This window comes from Oryctolagus cuniculus, chromosome 14 (assembly GCF_051225735.1).
Source record: "Oryctolagus cuniculus isolate XC-2025 breed Fujian yellow rabbit chromosome 14, ASM5122573v1, whole genome shotgun sequence".
In the NCBI taxonomy this organism is placed as follows: Eukaryota; Metazoa; Chordata; class Mammalia; order Lagomorpha; family Leporidae; genus Oryctolagus; species Oryctolagus cuniculus.
In genome coordinates this window covers 1858351-1877500 of record NC_142880.1, presented here as the reverse complement: position 1 = coordinate 1877500, position 19150 = coordinate 1858351, and the positions used below count along the sequence as shown (strand labels likewise).

The 19150-nt window shown below is 45.6% G+C and overlaps 1 protein-coding gene across 4 annotated transcripts in view; it reads left to right on the top strand.

Moving 5' to 3' along the window:
* Positions 1-19150, top strand: part of TBCA (tubulin folding cofactor A) — a 113282-nt gene that overhangs the window by 90908 nt on the left and 3224 nt on the right. For 3 of the 4 annotated variants that reach the window (XM_089312894.1, XM_051837600.3, XM_089312895.1), the window contains one exon: positions 10480-10585. In XM_089312894.1, the coding sequence (XP_089169020.1) occupies positions 10480-10585 (106 nt within the window). Of the gene's footprint in view, positions 1-6455; positions 6613-10479; positions 10586-19150 lie in introns of those variants that run through there. The other variant, XM_089312896.1, reaches the window with a different exon arrangement.

Here is a 19150-nt window from a genome sequence, read left to right as displayed (position 1 = left end):
GTGCTGTTGCTATCACAGTAAGGTTTAAGAAACTAATTGCATTGTTTAAATTGATAAGTGTTGTTTTATTAACTTCTATGAACTGTAAGTTTTTATTGGAATGTTAACTGCAGTTAGAATCTTACATTTTATCTTATTATCTGTCTCTAATTATGGATTCCAAGTTGATATTCTATAGAATCGGATTGTCTGGGTCTTAACTGGTCTGCTGAAAAGTGTTCTGTGCTCAGATTCATCTGAGAAAGACCAGGTTAAACAAGCTAGTGTGCTTCTTTATGGTAAGAGGCTCAGAGGCTGTCACTGTTAGCCTCTGGAAAGGGACCAGAGGAGGCGATAGTTCCCAGGCTTTGTTTGCTCATGGAAGCCTTTTTATTTTAACCACATCTGTTAATCCATTGGAAGAGTATTCCCTTTCTTCTGTTAAGAAACAGAGACAGCGTTACCCATTTGAAAAATGGCAGTTGAGTTACATGCCCAATTAAAGGATAAATTCTTTTCCCTGGGATACGTACACATTTGCGTCTGCTCGCGGTGCTTCCAGCTCCTGTGTCTCTCTAACTCCGAAGCCACAAGTTATTATTTGGGGTTTTCAGGTGACAGAAAAGGGATGTTTGTCAGAGACGTGAGTTCATGTGTGATCATTGCACTATCAACAGAATCAGATCCTGGGAGATCCTCCCAGGTTGTGTATCTGAAATGTCCCGGGCAGACAGTGTAGAACAGCAACCCGCAGCGGTCATAACGCTCTTAGAATGCCATAAAACATGTAATTTATTCTCAGGTTTTTGTGAGATAAAGGTAGAGATTCTTCATGTTTTTACATACTAGTATACTGTGTATGGCACAAGAGGAAAGGTGATTTTCCTCCATGTGTCTCTAGCTGTGAAAATGCGACATTTTAAGAGTATTTATTAACAAATTCAGAAAGTCAGGTCATGACACAAGTCACTGTGAGTGAGCACTTGGTGGATAAGAGGGTAGAGTATGAGACAGAACAGACTTTGTCACCTACAGCGTTGATACCGCAGATGAGAAATTTTGGGAGGACTTCAGAGTACTTTGGGTCCTTTGGGAATCACTAATCTAATCTTAAGATAATTAAGGAAATTTTATTGTATTGAATTTTCAAACCAAGTCTGCTGACTGTTAAATTTATATTAGGTACAGCTCTTTATAAAGTACCATTTTCGAATGTTTCCTGACTAGGTAGGCAGCTGAGGACTTCAAAAGTTGGCTTGAGGGGCCGGTGCTGTGGTGCAGTGAGTTAAAGCCCCAGTCTGCCTCGCCAGCATCCCATATGGGCGCCAGTTCTAGTCCCAGCTGCTCCTCATTCAGTCCAGCTCTCTACTGTGGCCTGGGAAATCAGTAGAAGATGGCCCAAGTCCTCGGGCCCCTGCACCCGGATGGGAGACCCAGAAGGAGCTCCTGGTTCCTGGCTTTGGATCGGCGCAGCTCCGGCCGTTGCAGCCATCTGGGGAATGAGCCAGCGGATGGGAGACCTTTCTCTCCGTCTCTACCTCTCTCTGTAACTCTGTCTTTCAAATAAATAAAATAGATCTTTAAAAAATAAAAGAAAAGCCAGCTGCTTTATATGTGGTAAAGGATGTAATAAATATACTTTGAAAGTGGGCCCTTCAGCATACATTAGGAGTATAATTTGAAAATTATTTCCAACTCTTGGAGTTTTCTGAATGGAAATTATTAGCAGCTGGTTGTCATTCTTGTGCACAGAAGAACCTAAACAAGAGGTCTGTTTCCTGACACAAAGCTAGAGAGAACCGTCCTGCATGCTCTGCTTGGACCTCTGGCCCTGTGAACATCCCTGTACAGTCCACGGGGTGCACACGTTACAGAGCGAGCAGGCAGCCTTGCTGGCACACACTCCTCCCCAGCTGAGCAGCCCCAGGTGCTCTGCCCACATTTGCTGGTCAGTCACTCCCAGAAAAATCTGAGTTGTTGGATCGCCAATAGTAATTACTATAAGGAGTAGCATTAAGCTTGGTAGAATTTGCATGCCCAAGTGTAACATCTATGGTCTATGAGAAGCGCCAGTCGTGAGTCAGAGTTCCAGGCATCTGATGGTTTTTTTGCCTCTTTTGGTTATGACGGTCCGTGTTTGCGGTAGCTGTGAGTGGCCATCTGTCTGCGTGTTTTAGGCAGAACACCATCTCACAGATAGAGTTACGCTGTGGGCTGTTGCCCCGCCGACACTCCAGCTTCCAGTATCTTCTGTCGTAGTCCGCCTTAAACCCCTTGTGGATCTAAGTTTGTGTCACAGTTTTGGAAACAGGTTATGGATGATGGTACAGATGAAGCTCATCAAATGTAGTGCTGTTTTCCTGCCATGATTTGGATTATTTGCTCCTTCTAAAGCGTCTCAGGCAGAATTGGCTTTTTGTTTGTTTATGTTTAGTAACTGCAGCACACTCGTGCCTCATGCTGACCTTACAAACAGTTTAGCTCTTTTTCCCATGAACTGCTTATAGGCCAACCCTGTGTTACCCATTACTGTGCAATCATGTTTTTATTTAAAAAAAAAAAACCTATAGAAACAAAAACCCTGATATGTAAAAGTTTCCTGTGTCCACCTGTGTGTCCTCCTGTCCTTTTCGCATTAGCCAGACTAGCCACTAGGAAGGCTTTCCAGCCGCTGATGAGCTGTCACAGAGGTGCTAAGACAGAGCGTGCCTGGGGACCGGCAGTTCAGGGTGGGTGGTGGTCAGTTTACGGCTTGCTTCACGTGCTGGTGCCGTGTCTGCACAGAGGTGTTCTGAGGGCACTTAGAGGTTCCGGGGTGGACAGAGGAGAAAAGGGTGCGTGTACAGACTTGTGATCTTAGGTGTTAGCTAAAGCCGTCGGTGCTGTGGCTTTCTTACGTAAACTCGGACAGAAGCTGTTCACTGTGCCCTTGGCCCTGTCAGTAGTACTCACTCTTCAATCTCACTGACGGCCTAGACTCTTTAGGGGACCATTGAGAGGATTAGTGAAATAATTAACTTTACATTTGGCTATTTAAATTATTAATTCATGAGATTTATTAATTTATTAATCCCTAGGATTAATAATACTGGAGAAAGTGAGACTGATTTTGGATTTGGCATGCATCATGTTAGGTGCTTACAAGATAAGTTTTATCTGAGTTACTTATTAAAATTAATTAAGGCATATCTATTCCTGGAGCATGTACTAGAACTTAACCCATCTCCAGTTGTCTATGGGGACACCGTCGGGTAGCAAATACTGTCACATGAAGCATTCATTTCCTTTGGCTTAGGACACCTGGGAAGTGGATAGCATGGCCTCCCGTGGTGGGAACCGCGAGGCGGCAGACAGGTGTGTAGTGGTGGCTGCCTTGTACTCTTTACCCTTGTGTGCTATTCCAGTGTGGAACAACGGAATGACTCTCCTTTGGAACAGATAACAGGAATTTAGATTTTGGAAGTTGGTTTGTTTGCTTTAAACATGAGATGAGAGTGCTGACCTCCGGGGCTGGCGCTGTGGCGTAGCAGCACCGGAATCCCGTATGGGCACTGGGTTGAGTCCCCACCCCTCCGCTTTCCATCCAGCACCCTGCTAATGGCCTGGGAAAGCAGCTGAAGATGGCCCAAGTGCTTAGACCCCCGCACCCATGTGGGAGACCCAGGTGAAGCTTTCCCAGGCCAGAGCGGAGCTGGACGGGAAGTGGAGCAGCCAGAACTCGAACCGGCACGCATATGGGATGACCACACTGCAGGCAGTGGCTTTACCCACTGTGCCACAGTGCTGGCCCCTGAGCTAACATCTTTTCAGTTTTTTAAAAAAGAGTTTATTTATTTCTATTTATTTGAAAGGCAGAGTGACAGATAGGGAGAAAAATCTTCCATCTGCTGGGGCAGGGCCAGTGGCAGGAACTTCGTCTCAGTCTCCCACGTGGGTGGCAGGGACTCGGGTACTTGAGCAGTCACCTGCTACGTCTCGGGGTGCACATTAACAGGAAGCTGGAGTGGAAGCAGAGCTGGGACTCAGGGCATTCCAGCGTCGGCCGTGGGCTGTCCCGCACGACGCCTTAACCCACTGAGGTGGGACTCAGGGCATTCCAGCGTCGGCCGTGGGCTGTCCCGCACGACGCCTGAACCCACTGAGGTGGGACTCAGGGCATTCCAGCGTCGGCCGTGGGCTGTCCCGCACGACGCCTGAACCCACTGAGGTGGGACTCAGGGCATTCCAGTGTCGGCCGTGGGCTGTCCCGCCGCTCCACAGGCCACCCGCGCACTGCAGGTGATGGGTTCATCCATTGCCTGCCCGTGAGGCACATGCTCCGCTAGCACTGAGACATTCCCAGTCCTCAGAGCAGACACTGACTTCTGATGTGGAAGACCAGATCTGAACCTGTTGTGATGGGGACCCATGAGGCCCACGTGTCAGCTCAGGAGAGTGACTGGGTTGGAGATACATCGTCTTCCCAGAAGGCAGGGTACAAGAGTTGCATTTTGAAGAATGAGTGGGAGAAAGAGTAGGAGGTGGGAGAGAAGGCATCTTACTTAGAGCAAGCAGTATCTCCAGCCCAGTCTCAGTGCGCTCAATGAGCACACTCTCGCTCGCTCTCCTCTCTCTCGCTCGTTCTCCTCTCTCTCTTCCCCCCATCTCTCTTTCTCACTGCTTTCAAATAAATAAAATAAGTACTTTTTAAAAAGATTTTAAAGTTTTGCATTGTTTTAAGTATAACATACAGACTTTTACACAAAATTTACATATTTCCTAATGCCCTGGAAAACATGAAACTTTAATTTCTCCATGCTTTTTTGTATATGGGAAGAAAAAAAATGAGCTATCTCATTTTTAAAATGACTTATAAGTTTAGGATGAATTGTCCAAAGTAGAAAAGCATTATTTCTTATGCTGTTAATAGCTTTACAACTTCCAGTGCTTTCAGTCTCAAGTAATTGAGAGCCAAACCGTGTGGATTGGACGATGAGGATATTTGTTGTCATTTACAGCAGGAGGTCTGGAGGCAGTGTACGTTCAAGGTTAGTTAACTCAGCAGTGGATACCGTCGTCAAGGACCAGAGAGACTTGTCCTTCCATGAGCTTGCTGGGTGCCTGCCACCTGACGAGTGGCCGGCATCCTGTAGAAGTGACAGTGTCCGAGAGAGACAAGGACTCCTGTCCCATTCAGGAGCACCGGCAAGCTTTGGAGAGCTCCTGGCAAATGTCCTTTATACGGCTTTGGCCAAAATTGTCAGTTGCATATGCCTTAACTCACTTGGCAAGAGAGATAAAACCATTATGATTGGCTTCTACCTTTGAAAGATAAGTCTTATTGGAAGCTTATAAACAACTGAATTCTGTTGGTGAGAGGTGGAAGAATAGCTGTTGAGTAGACAGCTAACAGTGCCTGTCATATTCGAGCACATTTAAACTTTTTACCTGTTCATGTGTTTGAGAATTACTTTAAAAATAAAGAGCATATCAGTAATACTGAGAGTATGTGGTTCTTTGGCACTTAACAGCTGTGAGAACTTGGGACAAGCTGCTGAAGCTCTGAGGATTCCAGTTTTGTGATCACTGAGTGGGAACGATAGTGGTTGGTGCCCACGTTACAGGATTGTTTTGACCAGTAAATGATGTGTTGCACTTAGCATGACTTTATTTGTAGTTAGTGATGAGTGCCAGCTGCTTTTTTAAATCTTATTTTAGTTTGAGCTTATTTTGAGTGATTGAACCGTGGCCTGATCGGCCATAGGCTGCTTCATGGGATGCCAGTGTCATAGTTTGCTTCTGAGTTGTAACTGTTAAATTTCATCCTGCTCCTAGTTTTAAGAGTATATTTTTAGTGATGACCATTGGAGGTACTCAGAAGTCATCCATCTGACCTGACTCCTTCCAACAGTGTTTCTGTCATCAGTTAATCATTTTTTACCAGTTTCATGAAATGCAGAGCTGAGAAGTTTACTCATTTTCTGAAATACTGTTCTTGGTTCAGTTCAATTTAATCTAAGGACTCTCTTTTACAAACGTTGGGGGGCATAGTTAACAAATGGCTATAAAATGGGGATAATATTTAAATAGGGTTGTTAGGTATTAAACTTGATGGAATGGATGTTCCCTTAAAAGCCAACACTAAGATCATGCTTTAGACTGAATGTTTCCTAAGGCCTTTAGCTCAAACTTTTAGAATTTTTACTTACTTACTTATTCTGTTTTAACTATAAAGTGGAGAGGGAGTTTCCATCCATTGCTTCACTTCTCAGATGGCCACAGTAGCTGGGGCTAGACCAAAGCCAGGAGCCACCTGGGTAGCAGGGACCCAAGGACTTGAGCTACCCTCTGCTGCCTCCAGGACGTGCGTTAGCAGGAAGCTGGAACTGGGAGTTGACCAACACTCTAACCCAGGCACTCTGATAGAGGGGTGTAGGCATCCCAAGCGTAGCTCAGTTTGAGTATTTTTGCTGTTGTTGTTTTGTTTTGTTTCTACCAGTGGTGGTACCCCACGGAACTATGTTGGCCATGGCGTCTTGTTCTGATGGCTTCTTTACTCTCATCTTCAGTTTGCAGAAGTGCATTTCTCAGAACAGGAGCATAGTAGGCAAAGTTTTTGAATATTTGGGAAAGCTGAAAAAGTTCTCCTGGCCCGTAACTCCTCGTGTGAGCCATCCGCCACGCTCACATCTTGCCTCCAGCGTCCTCTTCTCAAACAGTCCTTCCTAAGAAGTTGCAGACCTCGTGTGTTCACCGTCCTCTGTCACTGCTGTTTTTCTCCGTGGCACTTACCCCAGTCTAGCATGCTGTCTATCTTGCTTGTTTGTCATTGTTTCGACCCAGTACCAGTGCTGTTGGGCAGGGATTTTTGTAGTTAAGTTTTTTAGTTCTTATTTATTTGAAAAGCAGAGAGAGAGAGATCTTCCAGGTGCTGGCTCACTCCCCACGTGCCCACCACAGCTGGGACTGAGCCAGGGGTCAGACTCCATCTGGTCTCCCACAGGAGACTTTGGTTTTCCCCTGCAGTATCCAAAGCTCATATTGGTCATATAGTGAACTTATCAGATTTATTTTCTTATTCCTTAGTGTTGCTTTTTCCTTATTTTACTTCTTTTTACTTTCTATCTCTTCAGTGTATCTTTTGATAGGCTTATTAGGGCTTAAGCCATGAAATCTGGCATGCTGTATTCTTTGACTAAATGTCATATAGTCTGAAATAGGAATAGATCAATATTTATATTATTTTTATATTAACATGACAAAGATGGCTTATATTAATAGGAAAAGAAAATGTTAGTAAATTGATTACTGGTTGACTGGAAAAGAAATTAAGTCTAATTCCACATCATGGACCTATCATGAGTTGTAAATATTTCATAATAAAGAATTGCATTCCATAATTCATGGATAGGTGTTCATCTCAGTATTATTTATAATTGGGAATGGCCAAAATATTCCATTGGATCATACTTCAGTAAGCTGTCATAACGTTTCACAATACCTTTTGAAAGAAAGAGACTACTTGTAGAAAATACTCAAAATGTTCATTCAAATGCAGAATCTCCTTTTTACAGAACTCTTAGACTCATCTGTATTTTTGAATTCCAAATTTTTTAGGTTTTCGGATAGTAATGTTTACATGATAGCGTGTAGCAAAGTCCTCTGTAGTCAGACACGTGACTGCACGTTTAGTGGTATGAGTAAAGTGCAGATAGCTATATGTCAGCTGAGATTGTACTTTGCTGCTGAGTGAATTTTTGTCATGCTTAATAAAAAAAATCTATTTACCTTTTGGGTTTCAGAATTGTATGTAGTTTGGGTAAGTAGTAAGTAATTTGGGCAGTGAGGTTATAAATGATTTAAAAATCTTAGAGTTTTTCATGTATTTCTGTTACTGGAGTATGTACCTATGTGTGTTATAGAAAAGCAGTAACAAATTTAAAACTTGTAGCTGTACATGCGTACATATCTTAGCTTTCTCTAGAAATGGGAGAAAAGCCGAATTATCAAGTTCATCAGAAGGTATTCATTCACTGATTCAATAGATACTTGGGCAGTGTCTGCTGATACAATGCATGTAGATACAGACACTCAAGTTTCTCAGAGGAATTAATATTTCCAATCGTAATCCATCTCACACTCTGATGTTGGCAATTTAATGATTCTGACAGGTCTGCTTGTTTACCAGGGTGCCAGGGAGAGGTAAGAAATGTGCTAGATTGCAGGTTGAGTATTCAGTAGATGAAATCACTTTGGAAACAGTGGGGTTATGCGGCGATGGGAGAACTGTGTGTGTGCAGTCTGGCTTCCCGTGCTGTGACTTGTCATCAACACGCTAGTTCAGCCCGTCTGTGAGCAGGACCTTTTTTGTTTTGCATGCCACGTCTTGCCCCTCGCACTTGGCTCACTGGAGCTGTACCTGCTGGCGTGACCGGGTCTCACTAACCGAGTGGGTGTTTATTTTTCGGGGCAGTACATGTTGATACTCAGTGGGTTTGCTTCCTGTGTCTTTCACAAATATGACTTTTTTAAAAACTAAAACTTCACTGATTTGTCCTGCTCTTCCTGCAGCCATGCAGACACTCAGCATCTGTGCCTGTCAGACGTGGCAGTGGTCCCTCCCGCTCCCTGTGTCGCTGCGGTTGTCCTAGAGGAACACGCAGGGTGGGCTGAGCTGGGTTGCAGTGAGTCGCCATGGACTCTGTCCATCCTGTGCGTCTCAGAACTCACCACTTCGTTCTTCCCTCTCAGTCTCTGTCCATCACTTTGTTCCACTTGAGAATTGTTTTATGTACCTTTTTAAATTGCAAGTGTTAAAAGATAGTAGTGTAGTTTTTGGGTTCAGCCCACATTGAGTGGCTGCTGTGGGAAGGCGTGGGATGCGTCATGCGTAGAGCTAGCCCTGTCTTTAAGGCACTCAGGCCTTGCAGGTGGTCTGACTTCAGTGTCTTGTGAAAAACGCCCGGGAGTTAGGGGTGGGTTAGAGGCAAGAGGAGGACAAGGGGTGTGGGCGAAGTTTCACCGGCCTGTGGTCATATCACGGCCACTGATCCCTGCTGTCACTGTGTGAAGGCAGCCTTAGACAGAGCATGAATGAATGAGTATGAACACAGAGATTCAACTTCCATGTCATTTTCACATGTCACAAAATTGCCAGAAAAAAATGTAATCACTAAAAAAGGAAAAAGCACTCATAGCTCTTGGACCATACAAAACCAGATTTGGTTACCTGGCCAGTGTGACACCAAACAGTTTTCTTTGTAGTCTCTCTGAAAATACCGCAACAGGGACTGGGATTGTGGCACAGTGGGTTAAGCCACCACCTGTGATGCCAGCATCCCATATCAGAGTGCCACTGTGTGTCCTCACTGCTCAGCTTCCAAGTGAGCTCCCTGCTGGTGCGCCTGCAGAGCCGGAGAGCGTGGCCAAAGTACTTGAGCCCTGCTGCCCACGTGGGAGACCTAAATGAAGGTTCAGGCTCCTGGCTTCAGCTTGACCCAGCCCTGACTGTTGTGGCCATTAAGGGAGTGAACCAGCAGATGGAAGATCTTTCTGTCTCTGTCTCACCCTCTCCCTGTCACTCTGCCTTTCAAATAAATCTTGAAAAAAAAATCAAAATATGTTTCTAAATATGAGTTCTGTTACAGTTTCTTACCACTGCTCATTGCATTGGCCTGTCCTCCGTGGGGTTTTGTGGCTTAGCCTTGGACACTGAGCTGTCTAAGGAATAGTCCGTGGAACTTTGAACTGTGCTATTCCTTCCTGTTAAATCTTCCTGATCTATATCCATGCCTCTCCCTGCTTCAGGAAGCAAATGTTAGTTTGTTTCCACGGCTTGTCTGTCCTAATTCCCCCTACAGGGAGAGTCTGCCATAAAATTAAGTACACAGTTAATACTTGTTAGGCAGTTTTGTTATTGAAAATTATCTAATCTTTCTTCATTTGGAATTTGGCGTGCAGTATACCAGTTTTCCCCCCAGAGCACTGAGCTTTTTATACGTTGTATTTCTAGCACATATTTTAAGGTCTGGAATACACATCAGTAAAGAGATCAAAAGGGTCCTGATATTTTCGAATGTCGTTTTCTCATTGTGAATATAACTGAGTGGGTTTTCAGTTAAATTAAGAATGGCGTGCTTCAGCAGACTGCACTTGCTCTGTCGGACTTACGAGCATGAGGGTCACTCTTTTTTTTTTTTTTTTTTTTTTTTTAAGATTTATGTATTTCATTTGAAAGTCGAAAGTCTTAGTTACACAGAGAGGAGAGAGACGTCTTCCATCCGCTGGTTCGCTCCAGTTGGCCGCCTCGGCCAGAGCTGTACCGATCCGAAGCCAGGAGCTTCTTCCGGGCCTATGAGGGTCACTCTAACCAGGGCTGACAGACTTCTCCTCCCCGACCCCTACTTAGGACATCTGCTTTGATATTTGAAATATGTTTATGTTTATATTGGTTCTTTGTTTCTTACGGTTTATTCTCCAGAGAAAAATCTGGTTGTCTTAAACATTTTGGCTTATTTACAGATTGGTCAAAGAAAAAGTGATGTATGAAAAAGAAGCAAAACAACAAGAAGAAAAGATTGAAAAAATGAGAGCTGAAGATGGTGAAAATTATGCCATTAAAAAGCAGGTAACAGTCGTGTGTTAAACGATGCTTTCTAGCATTTGCAGAATGCCACTTGACTAGGGAAGGGAACGGAGCCCAGACCCATCCCTCTCCGGGGCCTGCCAGCTGCTCAGCGGCAGGACTGGCCGGCGTCGGACATGGCGTTTGCACTCTGGAGGTTGAGGTGCTGACCACTGAGCTATAGTGCCTCTCCAGTGTCAGATACTGCATGTAGGAATGCACTTGGCTTATGTTAAATATATGTGTAAGTTCACAAATATCCTCTCCAAACTGACATGAAGATAACCATAATGAAACTGAATTACACTTCCTGGTGGCTGCTGCTGATAGGCATAACACACCTCGGTCTCCTTCCTGGTGGCTGCGTGTGAGACGCCCGTGTGTGTGGTTTTTTTTTTTTTTTTTTTTTTTGCATTCCTTAATGGTGAGTGGTACCGCTACTCATCCCAGCACTCAAGCCAAAAACCTGGAGCCTCTTCCTCACACGTGTCTCTCTCGAAGAACCATGCCCAGTATCACCAGCTCCTCTTCTTGAATCCCTTCTCGTGGCCTCGCTGTGCAAAGCCTCCGGAGCGGAAGACCTGTCTGACTCTCGGCGTCCGCCATGCCTTCCTCATCACAGCGGCTGGCGTGATCTCTTCACAGCACAGCGTCTGCTGCGTTTAAAACAATGCAGCTGACCCTAGGGTGAAGGAGCATACAAACCAACTTTTTACAGATACATCTCCAAATGGTGTTTTTTTTTTTTTTTTTTTTTTTGACAGGCAGAGTGGACAGTGAGAGAGAGAGACAGAGAGAAAGGTCTTCCTTTGCCGTTGGTTCACCCTCCAATGGCCGCCGCGGCCGGCGCACTGCGCTGATCTGATGGCAGGAGCCAGGTGCTTATCCTGGTCTCCCATGGGGTGCAGGCCCAAGCACTTGGGCCATCCTCCACTGCACTCCTGGGCCACAGCAGAGAGCTGGACTGGAAGAGGAGCAACCGGGACAGAATCCGGCGCCCCGACCGGGACTAGAACCCGGTGTGCCGGCGCTGCAAGGCGGAGGATTAGCCTAGTGAGCCGCGGCGCCGGCCTCCTTGCTAGGTTAATACCAAGAACTACGCTGGACTTCAAGTATGGAACCAGACTTGCCTAGCACAGTAAATCCACTTGACTGTGGTGTGTAATTCTTTTTGATAGATAGCTGGAATACATTTGATAGATAGCTGGAATATATTTGCTAAATTTTGTTAAGTTTCTCCATGTAAGTTTCTGAGAGATATTGGTCTTCCATTTTAAGATTTTTGGTTTTTAGTTTGATTTTATTTCAAAAGCAGAGAGAGAGAGACAGACAGTGGGAGAGGGATCTTCCATCCAGTAGCTCACTCCCCAAAAGCCTACAATAGCCAGTACTGGGCCAGGCCAAAACCAGGAACCCAGGAACCCCATCTGGGTCTCGTGTGTGGGTAACAACCCCCAGACACTGCAGCCTCACCTGCTGCCCTTCCACGGGTATGCAGCAGGAATCTGGATCCGTGGGGAGGAGCCAGGGATCGAACCAAGCACTCCTGATGTGGGATGTGGGCATCTCAATCGACAACTTAGCCACCAGGCCAAGCGCCTACCCTCAAGCGGTATCTTTTTTTTTTTTTTTTTTTTTTTAAGATTTATTTATTTGAAAGGCAGAGTTACAGAGAGGGAAAGAGGAAGAGAGAGAGTGAGAGTGAGAGAGGTCTTTCATCCCCTGGTTGAAATGGCTGCAATGGCTGGGCCAATCTGAAGCCAGGAGCTTCTTTCAGGTCTCCCACATGGGTTCAGGGGCCCAAGGACTTGGGCCATCTTCCACTGCTTCCCCAGGCCATAGCAGAGAGCTGGATCAGAAGTGGAGCAGCTGGGACCAGAACCAGTGCCCATATGGGATGCCGGCACTACAGGTGATGACTTTACACACTACACCAGTGCCGGCCCCCCAAGTGACATCTTAGCAGCTGCACCACGTGCCTGTCCCTCTCACACGTTGTTTATCTGGTTGTGTGCCAGGTGCTCCTGCTCTTACAATGGAGTTGGGAAGCGTCCCCTCCTCTTTCGTTTCTTGGAAAGCATTGTGTGAAATTTGTGATCTTTGAACGGTGGGTAGAATAGTTAATTGAAACTTTCTTTGCGTGGACACTTGTAGGAGTATGTGGGTTGTTGGTTGAGTGTCAAAGCTTTTGAGGAATTGTTTCCAAACTCTTCGTAAGCATTGTGAACACAGGACATTCCTCCTAGTTTCTCTGTTCTCTTTTTAAGGGATCTGTGGTGATATTCTGTATTTTGGTACTACTTTTGATGATTTGTATCTTTTCACTTTATCCTTGTCTTGCTAGAAGTGTATCATTTTTTAAAAAAGATTGATTTGTTTGTTTGAAAGGCAGAGTGAAAGAGAGGAGAGACAGAGATCATCCATCTGCTCGTTCCCTTCACACATGGTACAACAGTGGCAGCCGGGCCAGGCTGAAGCCAGAAACCAGAAACTCCATCTGGGTCTTCCACATGGACGGCAGGGGCCTGAGTGCTTGGTCCATCGCCCACTGCTTTCCCAGGCACATAGCAGGGAGCTGGATCGGAAGTGGAACAAGAAGACTCAGACTGGCACTCCCGTTGGCTTAATCCACTGTGCCACGGTGCCAGCCCCTATCATTTTTTTTTCTTCTCATCAAAATAGCTTTTTGTTTCATTGTCTTCCTGTTTTTAACATCCTTGATATCTGCTGTTATATTTTTCTTCCTTCTACTTGTTTTGGGTTTATTTTGTTTCTGTTTTTCCTTAGGCTGTTGAAGTAAGAACTTAGATTATTAATTTGAGACCTTTCTTCTTTCGTAATTTAAGCATTTTGATGCTGTAAATCTTCCTTGTGGCACTGCTTCAACTGTGCCCACAAAATTGGACACGTTGCACGTTTACTTCCACTTATGTATCTGTGTGTTCCTTTTGAGGCTTTCTTTGTGAGACTGTAAGTACGTTGTTTAATTTCTTGGCAATATTTTTCCTTCCGTCTTTCTGTTGTTGGTATCTAGTTGTACTATTGTAGAGTCAGTGCACTCATTGTGATTTTAGTTTTCAAAATGTATTAGGGGTTTGTTTCTGTGTGGTTGTTCTCGATCCAAGATGTGTTTCCTGCAGTGAGTGTCTTGTGGAGAGCTGTGGTGGTCTGGATTAGACAGGACGCTGTCTGCTGTCTCCTGAAGCCGAATGCTCTTTCTGTATTGGTCGGTTGCAGTTTTTGGCAGGTGGGGCTGTTTATTTCTTGCACGTCTTTGCTGATTTTTGTGTGGTACTCACATCAGTTGCTGAGTGGGTTACTGACGTCTCTGACCAAATATGTGGGTTTGTCAGTTTCTCCTTTCAGGTCTATCGGTTTTTGTTTCATGGATTTTTTTGTTTATTGATCATCTTATGACACTGTAGCATCCTTCTTTGTCCTTAATCATGTCTTCGTTCTGAAGATTATGCAATACTAATACAGATACTGCTGCTTTTTTAAAATTAATAGTTATATAACTTTTTCTACCCCTTTACTTTCTGTTTCATTGTTTGAAGTGAGGGTCACAGAGACAGCATGCAGTGACTTTGTTTCAGTCTGAATCTGTGTCCTTTAGTGCATTTATGCTGTCCATATTTGAAGTGTGTATTGGTGTGTTGGAATTTAAGGATCCTGAACTCGATCTTGGCCAGAGGGCCGAGAAACAAGAGCACTTAAGGAGCTCAATTGTTTCTGACTTCTGAGGTTCTTCATGTAGTCATAGACTTTTACCAGTAACCACAAAGCACAGGCAGCTAGATTTCCTGATGTGTGAGTGCATTAGCATTTACCATCATGGCAAAGGAAGACTTAGCTGCTGCTTCAGCAATCTCTGGATGATTCTGCAGCCCAGTCAGGCAAACCGATGTGGTCACTGTTAGCTCCATAGGCAGCACACATACAGTGTTAGAGCATTCATATGAAATCTGTTCACAAAGCCTGTGGAAAATGTGCATTACAAAAACACTGTGTGTGAATTTCAAAACTTTTTTCACCAAAATAAATTCATAATAATTTGATATAATTTAAGATCTAGTTTGGCTGGCGCCGCAGCTCACTAGGCTAATCCTCCGCCTAGCAGCGCCGGCACACAGGGTTCTAGTCCTGGTTGGGGCGCCGGATTCTGTCCCGGTTGCCCTCTTCCAGGCCAGCTCTCTGCTGTGGCCAGGGAGTGCAGTGGAGGATGGCCCAAGTGCTTGGGCCCTGCACCCCATGGGAGACCAGGAGAAGCACCTGGCTCCTGGCTTCGGATCAGCGCGGTGCGCCGGCCGCAGCGGCCATTGGGGGGTGAACCAACGGTAAAGGAAGACCTTTCTCTCTGTCTCTCTCTCTCTCTCTCTCTCTCTCTCTCACTGTCCACTCTGCCTGTCAAAAAAAAAAAAAATCTAGTTTGAGGCGCTAAGAACAATGAGACGGCTGTTTGAAAAGAGCCTCTGTTGGGCTAACACGATTGTTGCTGAATGTGAGGAGGCTGGTGTGGAGGAGTGGTGAAATCACGGACGCTTTACAGAACGTTCACAGGGATGGGTCCCCAGAGCTGTCACAAGTTTGCAAATGCGAGACTTGTTGAAAGAGGGACGGGGAGGCCCTGTTAAAATGAAGACCAGCAGCAGGCCACCCACGTGAGCCTGGGAGGGAAAGTTACTCTTGTGTAAGAGGACCCACGGTTAGCAGCACAAACGGTAGCCACCAGCACGGACGTCTCCCTTGGTTCACGTCCCCGGTTCTGCGTAAGCAGTTAAGGGAGAGCAGACTTTGTGTGCGTTGCTGGGAAGACGGCTGTGCCCAGGTCGGCGGCGGAGACTGTGGGCGAGGGGTTGCCGTCCTGAAGACGAGCACGGCCACAGCCGAGCCGCGGGAGGAGGAGGGGATGGGAGAGCAGCGGAGGCGCGGACCCGGGGCGCCGTGGGCGTGCTCGCCCTCTGCGGCAGCGCAGGAAGCCCCGGAGCGAGGCGGAGGCGCCTCCGCCGCCGCGGGCTCTGCCTGCCCCTGTCGCCACACAGGGCCTCTCGCGCCGCAGTTTCAGTGGGCCGTCGTCAGGCGTCCGCCCTGCGGCCTGACCTTCAAAGTCTTGAAAGGACGCTCTTTCTAACTAGTGATGCTAAACAGGCTTCGTGACACTGCAAGATCCTTATTTTAGGGATGAACTAAATGGCTGCTGTCATCACTCACAGAGGTGTGTGAAACTGGATGGGACTTACGATGAGAAGTTTTTATTTTTAAATTTTACTTTATTTTCCCTTGGCCTTTTGTAGTCTCCTCATAGATTTTTATAGCTGTAGATAGAGAATGGTCTCCATCATCGAGAAACTACACACTTTATCCCGGCCGAGCAGCAGCCAGAGAACTTGACGTGGCCGGACTATTTCATAGAGCTCTTCTCTCTGAAAAATAGATCAGTAAGGTTTCCCACTTGGGGTGTTTCCTTGCAGTTTTGTAACTTTGACTGTAACTGAAGTTGACCAGAGTTTAGGTTCGGCACTTGATTTGTTGTTATAACCTGTACCTTGCTAAGCCTTCTCCAATTTCCATTTTACCTGAGTAACTACCAAAGAAAGTCATAACTTTTTTTTTTTTTAATTTATTTGAGAGGTAGACTTACAGATAGAGGGAGAGACAGAGAGAAAGGTCTTCCATCCTCTGGTTCACTCCGCAGATGGCCACAACAGCCAGAGCTAGGCCCATCCAAACTCAGAAGCCAGGAGCTTCTTCTAGGTCTCCCGTATGAGTGCAGGGGCCCAAGGACGTGGGCCATCTACTACAGCTTTCCCAGGCCACAGCAGAGAGCTGGGTGGGAAGTGGAGCAGCCGGGGCTTGAACTGGTGCCCATACGGGATGCTGGGATGACAGGTGGTAGTTTGACGCACTACGCCACAGCACTGGCCCCTTCACAACTTGTTTTTACACAGCCAGACAGCCTGGAGTGCATTCCCGAGAGTCTCCCTAACTCCCGGTTTGTACTAAGACCCTGAGCTAACTGCAGGTCTATAGTCAACGTCAGGAAAAAGATCGTTCAGGTATTTTAAGCAGGCACCCTTTGTTCAGTGCTCACCTCCCAAGGGAAACACTAGGAAAGATGATACTCATTTAGCTAACTTCAGAGATTTGGGGGGTGGTTGTGGTCGTGTCTTACTGTATGCTCTCACCTCATGCACTGCCTTTTAAAATTACTTCTAACAGTCGTAATTCATTGTTCCAAGGTAGATTGTGTGACCTCTGGCCAAGGTTGAGGTGTGATTTATGGATTCCAAACGCAGCCACTGTGTGTCCCTTTGGCTTTCCGCGGCCTTCCTGAGGCCCTGTTGTGTGTTCCTGGTCGCTTGTTTGTTCCTACACTGAGCTGGCAGACAGAGAGCGTCTCACCTTTGTGTTCCTGTTCCTGTAGTCCTGCAGCCGAGGGTCCCGTCACCCTGTGAGGAGTCCACACAGAAGCCAGATCTGCAGATGCTTAAGTCTCTTATATGAAATGTGTCGTATTTGCATATTATCTATGCATCTCTTTATATATATTTTAAATTATCTCTAGAGTCCGTATAATACTTAGTATTTTCTTCTGCTTAAATAACTGTTACACTCTTGTTAAGAGAATAATGACGAGATGTATATACATTTAGTTAAAGACACAGTTTTGTTTTGTTTTTTTTTTTCAAATACAGAGATATGGACAGAATGAATTGTGGTGTATGGGAGACTGAGCTTTGGCCTTGCTTAAGTCCATGTCCTGTTTTGTCGACTAATTGAGGATTCTTGTTGTCATAATAAATAGAATAATAATGACTGGAAGTTATTTTAGGCAGCGTTGTTTAAGGTTGATTTTAGTGACACACTAAAGCTCTCAAAGAATTTTATAAATGTGCATTCTGCCGGCGCCGCAGTTCACTAGGCTAATCCTCCACCTTGCGGCGCCGGCACACCGGGTTCTAGTCCCGGTCGGGGCACCGGATTCTGTCCTGGTTGCCCCTCTTCCAGGCCAGCTCTCTGCTGTGGCCAGGGAGTGCAGTGGAGGATGGCCCAAGTGCTTGGGCCCTGCACCCCATGGGAGACCAGGATAAGCACCTGGCTCCTGCCATCGGATCAGCACGGTGCGCCGGCCGCAGCGCGGTGGCCATTGGAGGGTGAACCAACGGCAAAGGAAGACCTTTCTCTCTGTCTCTCTCTCTCACTGTCCACTCTGCCTGTCCAAAAAAAAAAAAAAAAGTGTATTCTGCCTTACCGTGTGTTTGACCTAATTCTTTGAATTCTTTTCGTCTTGTTTAATTCTTGTAAGCTATTCTACAGGAAATTCCATAGAAGAGGAAGTATGAAATATTCTTGTCAGTGATTTTTCATGTAGTCAAGCTCACCAGATATGCAAAAACAATTTAATGGCTATGATTAAATGTCTAGGCATAGTATGATTAGCCCGGAAATCAAGTCGTGATCCTCTGGAATTTTCCACCTGTGGGTTATTAGTAAAAAAGCTGTAAGTTCAGCAGAGACTTCTATCTGAGAAAACAGATATAGAGGGACGTTATGCTTGTGTGTTATAGTTATGGTTTTTATTTACAGTATGAGCTGTGACAAAACTATTGGAGGAAGGAAGAAGGAACTCAGATATGTTAAATTTTTTACTAAAATAAAATATCACCCTGAAAGTCTATCTTTCCATTTTTTTATATTAAATCTTCTTTTAAAAAAATTTATTTATTTATTTGAAAGAGTTACACAGAGAGAGGAGAGGCAGAGAGAGAGAGAGAGAGAGGTCTTTCATCCGCTGGTTCACTCCCCAGTTGGCCACAACGGCCAGAGCTGTGCTGATCCGAAGCCAGGAGCCAGGAGCTTCTTCCTGGTCTCCCACACGGGTGCAGGGGCCCAAGGACTTGGTCCATCTTTTACTGCTTTCCCAGGCCACAGCAGAGAGCTGGATCAGATGTGGAGCAGCTGGGACTTGAACTGGCGCCCATATGTAATGCTGCACTTCAGGCCAGGGTGTTAACCCGCTGTGCCACAGCGCCAGCCCCTGTATTAAATCTTCTTAGTAAAATTTCAGATTCTGTACCCATTTCCCTGAAGATATGGGACCAAACATTATTTCTTTAATAAATGTTTAGGTGGTCTCTGTGTGTTTTTCTGAAAGCGATGGAAGGAGCTAAAGCTTTCTAGCACCTTAAGGAAAAGTCTTATTTGAGATCCAGCATCTGATAGAACTTATTTACTCTTTGATTGACTGTACTTCCAGTTACTGATTCAGTTTTGCCTTCCTTTGGTGGTGCGCTGTGTTCGAGTGCAGCCCTGGAAGGCAGGGTTTAGACCCGAGAGCGTCCTCCGGAGTCAGCATCGTGCAGTGTCTGTCTGGGGGAGAGGTGGGCACATTCATGTTCAGAGGGCTGCCGCTCGGGTAATTTGGCTCCAACTGCATGGGGAGAATAATTTCTCTCCTAAAATGAAGCACAGGATAAGTAATGACTTTTTATGCATGATAAGCGTCAGAAATATGAACCTGCTGGTCTTCGCTTCTCATTTTCCTTTGCCTCTGTGTTTCCCTGAGAC